Genomic DNA, 11,833 nt, shown 5'->3' with positions numbered 1-11,833 from the left:
AGTTCCTGTATACATATGTATCTTTTTTTTTTTTTTTTTTTTTTTTTGCCGTACGCGGGCCTCTCACTGTTGTGGCCTCTCCCGTTGCGGAGCACAGGCTCCGGATGCACAGGCTCAGCAGCCATGGCTCACGGGCCCAGCCACTCCGGCATGTGGGATCTTCCCGGACCGGGGCACGAACCTGTGTCCCCTGCATCGGCAGGCAGACTCTCAACCACTGCGCCACCAGGGAAGACCGCATGTATCTTTTTGAAGTATGGTTTTCTCCAGATACTTGCCCAGGAGTGGGATTGCAGGATCATATGATAGCTCTCTTTTTAGATTTTTAAAGAACTTCCATGGTATTCTCTACAGTGGCTATACCAATTTACATTCCTACCAACAGTATAGGAGGGTTCCTTTTTCTCCACACCCCTTCCAGCATTTGTTATTTGTAAATTTTTGATGATGGCCATTCTGACCGGGGTGAGGTGATACCTCATTGTAGTTTTGATTTGCATTTCCCTAATAATTAGCGACTTGGAGCATCTTTTCATAGGCCTGTTGGCCATCTGTATGTCTTCTTTGGAGAAGTGTCTATTTAGATCTTCTGCCCATTTTTTGATTGGGTTGTTTGTTTTTTTTTGATGTTGAGTTGTATGAGCTGTTTGTATATTTTGGAGATAATTCCCTTGTCAGTTGTATTGTTTGCAAAGATTTTCTTCCATTCTGTAGGTTGTCTCTCTGTTTTGTAGGGCAGCTTTTCTCTTTGTTTCCTTGCACTGGATAAAGAGTAGGCTAAACTGAGGAGAAGCCAAACTGATGTTTTTGGCATTGTGGCTTTGAAAGATTTCAAGGTCCCTTGAGTTAACCTGTTTTCAGCAAAAGAAGTAGAGGATAGTCCCAAGACAGTAAAGAGCAGAGAGAGCTTGGTCAACAATTGGATCTAATAATGACCAAATTCTACAAGTTAACCTCTAACTTTCTGGAGCTGCTCAATCCCAGCAGTTTAAAAGTAAGTTGAGGGGCTGTTGCTGAATCAGTGGAAAGAATTTAAAATTTCTAAAATAATTTTTAATCAAGAGAAGCCATCTGAAGTGGCTTTGGAAAGAAAATTGTTGATGAATACCAAATGTCCTGTTCAATGTTGTGATGCATATGACTGAAGAGAAGCATTTTTGCCTGTATTTGGGGAAAGATGAAATTATACTAAATGAACTGCACTTACACTGGACCTGTAGTTACTGGAGAAACTTTCAAAATAACTTTGCTTTAACAAGGGATTCCTATTTCAGTTACGGGTGAGCTTCTCAAAAATCATTAGATAATATAATTCTTAGGATTTTTCTCTAGCTAATATGACACTTAATTTACCATATATAAAACGTATGAGGCTGTTTATCAGTTTGTTGATCATTACTCTTATCTGGTTGAGCCTCTGTGTATCACTGATCCTGCAGGTAGATCTTCCCTTCCAAGAGAAAACACTATTATTTTCTTATATTCATTTCTTTAAAATCATACAGATTTAACAAAACATGTCACCTGGCATTCTTGCCAGTAAGAACTATGATGATCCTTGGGAAATGCATCTTCTTAAAAAAATTCTTAAGCAAAGTCATTTAATGTCTCTGGGAGCCGGCTTGTGGCCTGCAAAAAGGGATGTTGGACTAAATTCTTTGATGTTTCCTTCCTGCTCTGTACTGTGTGGAAAGTGCATTCAGTACGAGCAGAACACTGTATGCCCGTGGTGATGATGTTTGAATATAGGGGGTCAGCAAACCCTTTGGAAGCCGTGTGCAAAATTGTTGACTGGTGTTGGGGGGTGTGTGGGATAAGTCGGTGGTGCCCATGTGTTGGGATGTAGGAGAGGAGTGTGGTGACAGCTGACTTGCTTATCCATTCTGGCAGGGCTGCTACCATTGTGATCTACACAGACCCTTTCATCTGGCTACTTCAAAGCATTTTTACAAACTGTAGCTCATTATTTCTTCAAGCACAGCATAAAGAAAGGTTGACTGGTGTCTTTTCAATTAACTCAAAGATGAAGAAACTGAACTATGTAGAACTAAAAGGTATTCTCCCAGAAGTATACTGCATTGCAGAGGGGCAAGATAGAGAAAGTGTTCATCCCAGCTTCGTAACTGACAAAAAAGGAAAAAATCTTAGTGCTTATTTTTGGAGACTGTGTACATTATGGCACCCTCATAATATGGAAGATCATGCAGCCATTATACTCCCCTCTCTGCATGCAGCCTCTCTCATGCAGAGAGGGGAGTATACCCCACACAGATCCCCGCATCCCAACCGTGAACTGCCTTCTGCCATTGTTACTACGTCCATGGCCTCTCCTGACAGCATCTGAGGTTCAACTCTATCTGCCTGCCTTGAGACTGGGGTCCCTCAGTGTGACAGAGAAAGATTTGGAAAGCAGCACTGAGACATCCATGTTGTAGAGTCAGAACAGCGCTGAACTGGACGCTGTGCCCAACTGGTGGCTAATTCACGGAGTGAACTGTTACTTCACCTCTCAGGGCCTCAGTTTCTCATCTGCATGACCATCAGATGCAGGTCCACTAGGCCATTCATTGGGACTTGTCCAGGGTTGTGGTTATTAGTGTTGTCACTCTTGATATTGTTGTAGCAAGGAAGATCCATGGGGTAAATTCACGGATTTCTGCAAATACTGGTCCAGAAAGACCATTTGCGTACACGCACGCACATGCACACATGCACACACACAGGATGGAGGATCATTCTGGTTATGACAATGCAGAGGTTAGAGTTGGTCAGCCTAGTCTTTCTCTTTTGGTTTTTCAGTTCCTGACTGCCCCAGACTTCGTAAATCAGACTTTAAAATTTTCCTTCTCCTCCCTCGTACTTGAGTATTGACTTTTTACCCTTTTCCAATGGAACAAACCTTACATATGAGTATGGACCCAGTAGGTGGCACTGACTACATCTATTAAAGACAGGAAATTTGCCAGGTATAGTTGTATAGATCCATAATGCAAAATTCACATGTACAGCTCAGTGGTTCTCAGATGGGGGTGACTTTGCCCCACCTGGGGACATCTGGCAATATCTGGAGGCATTTTTAATTGTCACAACTGAGTAAGGGGGAGATACTACTAACACTGGGTAGAGGCCAGGGATACTGCTGAACAGCCTGCAGTGCACAGGACGGCCCCTCAGCAAAGAATTGTCCAGTCCAAAATGTCAATAGTGCTGAGGCTGAAACCCTGGTATCAATTAATATGCAAATCCTTGTAAAGTATTATGAGAGCCTATATTCACAGAGGGAAAATCTGGTCACCTGGCCCTCCTTCTTGGTCACTGCTCTCCTGGTGTCTAGGTCACACAAAGGCTGTTTTGTCCTCTTGAAGCCTTTGGGGAGAATGTGTTACCTAGGAGTTAGAATAGTGGACCAAGGGTGAGGAAGACAAGACATTTTCCCAGAGAACATGACACAGTTGAGTCAGCCTTTGGTATACTGTTGACACTCAACTGTTAATAAGATCCAGAGAATTAAGGCAAGCTTGCCTCTGAGAGATGTCATGAATAACATAGTCTGAAAAGGCCATTCTTATTCTTTTATTTAATGGCAGTCTTATCTGAGGGGATATAACTTAGATAAGGTTAAGAGCATGGCTCTGGAACCAGAGTGCTTGACTTTAATTCTTGATTGCCATTCACTAACTGTATGTCATTTTTTCCCTCATTTGTGATGTGGGGATGATGCCATCAAAATAGTATCTACCTATAGAATAATTATGAGAATTAAACTAATAAGTATGAAGTATTTGAAACATTGCCCAACTTAGGATAAGTACCTTATAAATTAGTATCACTATTGTTTCTTTAAGTCAGGAATATGATTCAAACTATATACATTCATTCTTTTATTCAACAAGTATGTTTTTTTAGCACCTACTATGTCCCAGGCACTGTTCTAGCTGCTGAAGATACATCAGTGAATCAAAAACATCAGATAAAAATCCCTGCCTTCATGGAGCTTACCTTTTAGTGGATTATAGTAGTAATAATGCAAACAGAAAGAAAAAATATACAAAATTATAGTCAGCCTGGTACTTGTCCTATAGTTTTTGAATGAACGGATATATTATTCATAGTTTCGTATTATGTTACGTAGCTAATTGGGCTTGGAAGTTTGAACTGTCATCTTATGTAAGAAAAGAAAGTTAGGGACTTCCCTGGTGGTCCAGTGGTAAAGAATCTGCCTTCCAATGCAGGGGATGCAGGTTCGATCCCCGGTCGGGGAACTAAGATCCCACATGACGTGGGACACAGCCCACGTGACACAACTACTGAGCCCGTGCGCCTAAACTAGAGATAGAAAATCTGCACGCCACAACTAGAGAGAAGCCCGTGCGCCGCGACAAAGAGCTGGCACGTCACAACAGAAGATCCTGCATGCCACAACTAAGACCCAAGGCAGCCGAAAAAAGAAAGTTAAACCAATACAGAAAGTCATGCCAATAAAAAATGGAAACTACTGGGACTTCCGTGGTGGTCCACTGGTTAAGACTCTGCGCTCCCACTGCAGGGGGCGCAGGTTCAATCCCTGGTCGGGGAACTAAGATCCTGCATGCCGCACAGCGTGGCCAAACTAAGATTAAAAAAAAAAAAATTGAACTACTACATAACATTAGAAAGGAGAAAGAGGAGAACTGAAATTAGGCCACTGTCTATGGCCATGAGTTTTGTTTAAAATGAACTGAACATTTTGCCTTCTTATCTTTGTATCAGACATATAGTTACCGCTAGGCAGATTTGCACATTCCAAGACATTCCAAGACTTTCTCAGCTGCAGCAGGCACCTCTGTCTGTGTCGCAAAACAGAGAACAATGTTGGTTATTATCAGATCACTGCAGCTGAAGAGGAAGAATCAACAGTAACTCACTCTCCAAAAGTAATTCGCTTCTGAAAGGAAAAACTCCTTCAGAACAGTCATCTCATGAGTGCAGGCTTTAGCATTCCCTGAAGAACTTGGTTAAAAGAAACTCTAGACCTTACTGATTGGCTCCTCATCTTTTGTTTTCCAGAAACCTTCTCTATGTCTACCCACAGAGGCTGAACTTTGCTAACAAACTAGCGTCTGCCCGGAACATCACAATCAAGATCCAGTTTATGTGTGGAGAGGATGCCAGCAATGCTATGCCGGTAATGAGGGAGATAAACATTTGCCTCGAACCAGGGTGGGCTGAACTTCCCTTGCTGGTTCACACAGACAAAATCAAGGGCTGATCAGCGTAGAGTGCGTGTTGATTCCGGCCAGTACCACTGATCATGTGCAGGGGCCTCTGTGGCTGGTCCAGTATTGCTCCCAGGATGCTGATGGGGAAGCAGGGTCAGCCTAAATCAAGAGTCTCTTTCCCAACTTATTCCACAGTGAGCTGGGAAATTTAGAAATGCAGATCATTTTAGAAGACTGAAAAATATCATGAATTCTTTCCGTGCCACCCTAACAGCATAAGAAGTAGAAAGACAGGCCCAAGGTGTCAGCCATGCTTGCTGTACTTTCAGATGTGCACTGCGGTACACGTCTACCTAAGCCTCAGTCCACATCTAAAGATAAATATAATAGAAAGTACTGCCTCGTCATAATAAACATATACCATCTCAACACCTTCTAGGAATGGATCTTCATCCTGAGGTAAAATGTAAATCAAATAATAAATACATAATGCAGTGTTCCCTAAGGAACCCAAGATGCCAGAATTTGTATTTTTTTAACCATCTGCCAACAAACGAGATGGTGGTTAGCTATTACTATTTTATTTAAGGTGTAGAATTCAGTTAATACACCTTTCTACTGAAGTCACTTTTTTCCGGTGCTTCCATTCTTCAAATATCCACTTTTTTTTAAAAAAACATCTTTTTAATGTCCCACCTACCTTCCCAATGCAAGGCATCCTTTTGCAATTGTGGGAAAGAAATCCTAGAGGAAGATTCCCCTGGTTCTCCCCACTCTCGCCCCTGGCAAATCCATCAGGGCTGCCAGGTACAGCTGTGGTAGCCAAGGTCCCCAGCCGGGGATGAGTGGGGGCCAGACACCAGCCTGTTCACCACTCACCAAGCCTGGGACCTGGCATGGGCATTAGTGCATCTAGTAGGAAGGGCTCTTTTTTAATTTACCCAAAGGTGAGTCCACGTGTGAAGTCATGTGCCTTTAGGGCTGACCCAGGCCCAAAGAGGTGTCTTTTTCTAAACACCATAAATGTGTGGCCAGTGATGGTCCTGATGACCTAAGTGACCACGCAAAAGAGCCTCGACCAGGGATCTCTCACGGAGGGCAAAACTCTGTAATATTGCCCTGTAGTATAGACCTCTAGGGGAAGAGGCAGATCGAGAGAGCACTGGTTTTCTAGTCTCACAAGCCTATGGCCCTTGGTCACTGATGTAGCCACTGGAGTCTCCGTTTATCCTTCATATCCAGTTCTTCTGCATCAGTTGGGCCGCTTGTAGAACTCAGCACTCTTAATTTACAAAATGCAGCTCTATGAGACCAGAGCCTCCTACTGGGCTGATGATCGTTTATTTGATTTAACCAAATATCACAGTTAATTTGGCCCTTTCTATACTGGTGAACAGGTCATCTTTGGAAGATCCAATGGGCCTGAATTTCTGCAGGAAGTTTACACAGCTGTGACATACCACAACAAGTAAGTATATTTCAGAGTTCTAAACATATGCCAAGATTGTTTTATTATGTCCTGGCTTTTCTGAATCCCCTAGGTGATTCCTTCTGCCAGTATTTATAATTCAGGGACTAAGGGACAGAGGAAATCCATGCCAGTTCCCTGATTCTATGCTGGAGAACCACAATTTTTGCCATTAACTGTGTTTGGGAGAAGAACATATCTTCAAGAACCTAATATTGTTTTGAGTTTTCTGGAGCCTTCTACTCTTGTGTGATATAGAGAGGTCTTATGGTGTTCCATAAAGAAATAAATTTCTTGCCTTGCTTTGAGGTACTGGAGGGGCCAGAAACAAAATCCAGCCCTCCTTGGTCTGTCTCCTTGTCTTCTATCCGTACCTGCACCACTACCTACTTTAAGAAGATTTAAGTTGACCAAAGGAGAAATGAAACACTCATTTTTATGTGGGCAAATTGAGTCAGAGAATAATGTCTAAACTGTTATTCACATTTCCAGGTAGGACATCTGTATAGGGTCAGACAAACTTGGGTTTGAACCCGGCCTGATAACCTTGGCCCATTTAAGTATTGAATACTTCTCTGAACCCACCCTCTTGGACTGGAATGAGGCTTAAATGAGTAATGTATGTGAAGCCCTTAGTAAACCGCCTGGGACATCATAATTCAGTAAAATCAGATTCCCTTTCCTTCCTGCATCCTTCATTTGTTTCCCCCAAATCCTTTGATGAGTGCCGGCTGTGCACCAGTCCCTGTTCTTGGGGTAGAGATAGAAAAGGAGGTCACAGCAGGACTCCAAACCTCATCCTCTGTCCAAATTAAGTTGTTGGATTTTTCCATTGTGTGCAGGGATTTTTTTTTCTGGCAAAGCTTTTCGTTTGTGAGCAGCCTTATATAAGTGAAGTGTATCCAGTGACATAAGCTTTGGTCTCAGGACTTTTAGCTTAGGAGGAGACTGATGTAAAATGAAACGTAAAACACCATGCAGGCGAATTCTGAGGGGCAAAGGGTCCGTGGTGTTACAATTTATAGTCAGAGAAGCCATCATTCTTGCTAAAAGTTATTTGTGTATAATGTGCTTTTGAAACAGGTCTCCTGACTTCTATGAAGAAGTGAAAATTAAGCTCCCTGCTAAGCTAACAGTAAATCACCACCTCCTGTTCACCTTCTACCATATCAGCTGTCAGCAGAAGCAAGGAAACTCCGTAGAAAGTCTTCTGGGATATTCAGTGAGTTGTTTTCAACTTGCAGATTCACTCTGCAGTTGTTGGTGCCTCCAAGGTTCCTGCAGAGATAAACAACTAAATTCTATTCACTTGCTTTTTTCCTGTCAAAAGTAGCAAAATGTGCCAAACCAGATTGCAGCAAAGAGCAGAGATGACTTGACTTAGCAAATGACTATTTCAGGAATGAAAGGCAGTGGGTGAGAGATAGTGAAAGAATACTCGCATTACAATGTCCATTATTTCCAAATTTTATATATATGCTTCACATATAAAAATAGCTCTTTTTTCCCCAAGGGGAAAAAGTTATTTCTTTAAAATATATAAAAGGTAAAATAAATATTGATGTTTTCCAGATATACACACACATTGGCTATAAAGAAAAATGCTACTACTTTGGCTCCAAAAACAGTGAATCATCGATATTACCATCTCAGGAGCTCTCAGGGAATTTAAAATCTAAAGAACTTGACAGAAATTACTGCCCCAAAGAGCTCTGGTCAATATCTAATCATCATTTAGTTGCATTTGATTATTGTGAGCTAGATAAATTGCCAGAATTATATGCTGTAATAAATCCCATTTTATTCTTTACATCATCTATTTCAGTGGCTGCCAATTCTCTTAAATGAACGTCTTCAAACTGGCTCCTACTGTCTCCCAGTTGCCTTGGAGAAGCTGCCACCCAACTACTCTATGCATTCTGCAGAGGTAACCAGCAAGCTGGCCATCACCTGTTTCCGGTCCAGCCATGGTCTTGGACCACCTTTCCAGAGCCACTTCCCATTCCTTTATACATGACTAAGGATGCTCAGCGTGTTTTGGGGAGCAGTCATCTGTCAGCACAGGGTGTTTTCTGAGAGCACGTTGTTCTGATAGGATGGGAGAAATAACTGGTTTTAAGACCTCATTAATTTAGATTGTCACCAATTCAGAATGTTGGGTCAATACAACCCATACCCAGGCAGCATTACCTTGTATTATCTATAACAAAGGGGTTTACAGAATGGGATATTTTAAAAAGGAAGGCAGGGCTTCCCTGGTGGCGCAGTGGTTGAGAGTCCGCCTGCCGATGCAGGGGACGCGGGTTCGTGCCCCGGTCCGGGAAGATCCCACGTGCCTCGGAGCGGCTGGGCCCGGGAGCCATGGCCGCTGAGCCTGCGCGTCCGGAGCCTGTGCTCCGTAACAGAAGAGGCCACAACAGTGAGAGGCCCGCGTACCCCAAAAAAAAAAAAAAAAAAAAAGGCAAATAGAGCTCACCTGTGATAACAACTGCTCTCAGCTCCCATCCTTACAAAAGGTTCCCATGCCAGATTCCATTGGTTTCCCCTCTGGGTTAGTTGTCACAGTGCCCAGGTGGATATTGGGGCTTTTATTCCTCTAAAGAGCTCAATGTCAATATTCTTTCTCTCCTCACGTTCCCTGTCCCGCCTTTTTGCCCATACATTCTGCTGCAATCCACTAGTTTAAAGGGAGCCCAGTGAACCCTCCGTTCTGATTGCACCAGCACCAGCTCTCATGCTTCTCAGTCTGGTTGGTGTAGGTTTATATCAATAAGATTTATTTTGAAGCAAATACCAGACATCATATCATTTCATTTATAAATAGTTCAGTATTTTATCTTAAAAGATAAGGGCTCCTTTTTTAACCACCACGATACCTTAAAAATTAATAATAGTTCCTTAATATCTTCATATATCCAGTGATCAAATTTCCAATTATCTCATTAATGTCCTTTTTTTTTTACAGTTGTTTGTTGCATATGAGGATCCAAATAAGCTCTATACATTGCTATTGCTTGACATGTCTTTTAAGGCTCTTAATCTGTAGGTCCCCCTTCATCTCTTTTGTTTTCCTTGCATATTTCAAGTTGAATTTCCCAGGAATTTGAATTTTGTTCCAAATTTTGTAGTCAACTTTCTTTCCTACTCTGACTACCCACCCCCACTCCCCAGGCTATTCCATTTTCTATTTCCTTTTTTTTTTTCCCCTGGAGAGAGAAGCTTCCTTTGCCCTGGGCCACAGGCATATGCCTGAATTTAGATCAAAACTATTCTCCTCAAAACCACCTAAGTGGTTTTGTGAGTATGTTCACAGATACTCCCTGTTACTTTTTATGATTTGGACACACAGCCCCTTGCTGAAGCCCTCAAAACCACCTTTTCAACATCAAGCTGCACATTCTAATTTCCTAGAACACCCAGTAAACAAACCTGGCTTTGGAGACAAATACATCTTGATCCAAAATCCAGATTCTGCCATGCCCTTGCTGTGTGAACATGGGTGAATTGCTTACCCTCTCTGAGTCTCAAAGAGGAAACCTAGCCCAGACCTGCCTACAAGGTAGCTGTGAACATTGAATGAGATAATACATATCAAGCAACAAACTCGATGCTTAAGTAAATATTAGTTCCTTTTTCCTACTTGCCTTAAGCTATCTTTATCAATATGCCCTCAGCTTCTCCTAATATGCTTTAGGCCTACCCTGTCCAATATAGTTGCCACTAGCCACATGAGGCTATTTAAAATGTGACTAGTCCAAACTGAGATGTGCTGTAAGTATAAAACACAAACTGGGTTTCAAAGACTTAGTAGCAGGAAAAAAAAATGTAAAATATCTTATTCATAATTTTCTATATTGATTACATGTTGAAACAATAATCTTTAGGCTATATTCGGTTCAATGAAACATAGTATTAAAATTATTATCACATTAAAAAAATTTTAATGTGGCTACTAGAAAATTTTAAATGACATAGATGGCTCACATTATATTTTTAGTGGTCAGTGTTGCTTTAGATTACTGCAAACTCCAGTGACCGCACAGGTCGGACTCATTAATAATGAGTGCAAGGTCCTGGTGGAATTTGTTCACACTGGAGACTGTCTTCCCACCCAAGGTCATAGCTACTCCTCTGCTCTGCACATTGGTGCCATGCTGGGATGCAAGATCAACGTCTTCATATCTTCAGATTCTCAAAAGACGATAGAAAAGCAGGCTTTCATGTGAAATTTTCTGACATTCAAATGTTTGGCAACTACTTCGACAGTTTCTAACACTGGGCCAAACAGCACCTGTCTGTGGGCTGGATCCAGCTTTGGGCCCCAGTTTGTAACTCTGTCTGAGATAGTTCCAAAGGTCCCCACCCCGTGCACACATCCTACCCTTGCAAGTACAGTATGTTTCCTTCCATTAAAATGCAAGAGACACAAAACCCACACTCACATGGCCAAGTCTGCCAAGGCCCTCCTTACTCAACACTGTAGGATGACAATTCCCTTGAGATTTTAAGGCAAGAAGTGGTCTCTGAGGACTACAGGGCTATTGATATATAAATATTATAAAAGCCATTTTGAGTAATTAAAGCAGGAGCCTAGAAGGACTGCTACTTGGAAACATTTTGTTAAAAGGGAACAAAACTGTAGTCTCTCAAAAGCATTAAAATTTCATGTCTTCTAAAGATATTCTACACTTTGTCCTGACATTCCTGATTAATGGAGAAATCATTAGGATATGACTTAATTTTAATTCCTAGAATCAAGGATTACCAGTGCTGGATGGAAGCTTAAATTAGATAGATAACTCGATTCAAACCCCTTCTTTCAGCATGAGAAAATGAAGGCCCAGAAAGTTTCATTGACCTGTCGAAGTGAAAATAATTAACTTGGTGTAAAACTGAACTTGAACCCAGGGCTCCTAACTCTAAGGCCAGTTATATTAGTTTTCCAGGGAGATTTATATTTGTATAACCCTGACATCTACTGTCAAGTTGCTTTACTCTGCTTGTTAGTACTGAGAAAAGGGAATTGAATTGCTAATTTGTTTTCTTTTAACACAGAAGGTCCCTTTGCAGAATCCTCCCATTAAATGGGCTGAAGGACATAAGGGAGTATTCAATATTGAAGTGCAAGCTGTTTCTTCTGTTCACACCCAGGTAAGGAGTATCCAGG

General features: G+C 41.8%; 1 protein-coding gene across 4 annotated transcripts in view; it reads left to right on the top strand.

Annotated features, from left to right (window-relative positions):
* Positions 1–11,833, top strand: part of DOCK8 (dedicator of cytokinesis 8) — a 227,034-nt gene that overhangs the window by 133,640 nt on the left and 81,561 nt on the right. For all 4 annotated transcript variants that reach the window (XM_029202019.1, XM_029202020.1, XM_029202021.1 and 1 more), the window contains 5 exons: positions 5,047–5,164; positions 6,596–6,666; positions 7,750–7,888; positions 8,492–8,593; positions 11,722–11,817. In XM_029202019.1, the coding sequence (XP_029057852.1) occupies positions 5,047–5,164; positions 6,596–6,666; positions 7,750–7,888; positions 8,492–8,593; positions 11,722–11,817 (526 nt within the window). The remainder of the gene's footprint in view (positions 1–5,046; positions 5,165–6,595; positions 6,667–7,749; positions 7,889–8,491; positions 8,594–11,721; positions 11,818–11,833) is intronic.

Source organism: Monodon monoceros, unplaced genomic scaffold, assembly GCF_005190385.1.
Source record: "Monodon monoceros isolate NGI ecotype Baffin Bay Population unplaced genomic scaffold, NGI_Narwhal_1 Super_Scaffold_5, whole genome shotgun sequence".
Lineage (NCBI taxonomy): Eukaryota > Metazoa > Chordata > Mammalia > Artiodactyla > Monodontidae > Monodon > Monodon monoceros.
The sequence above is the reverse complement of the archived record's forward strand: the minus strand, read 5'-3'. Positions and strand labels throughout refer to the sequence as shown.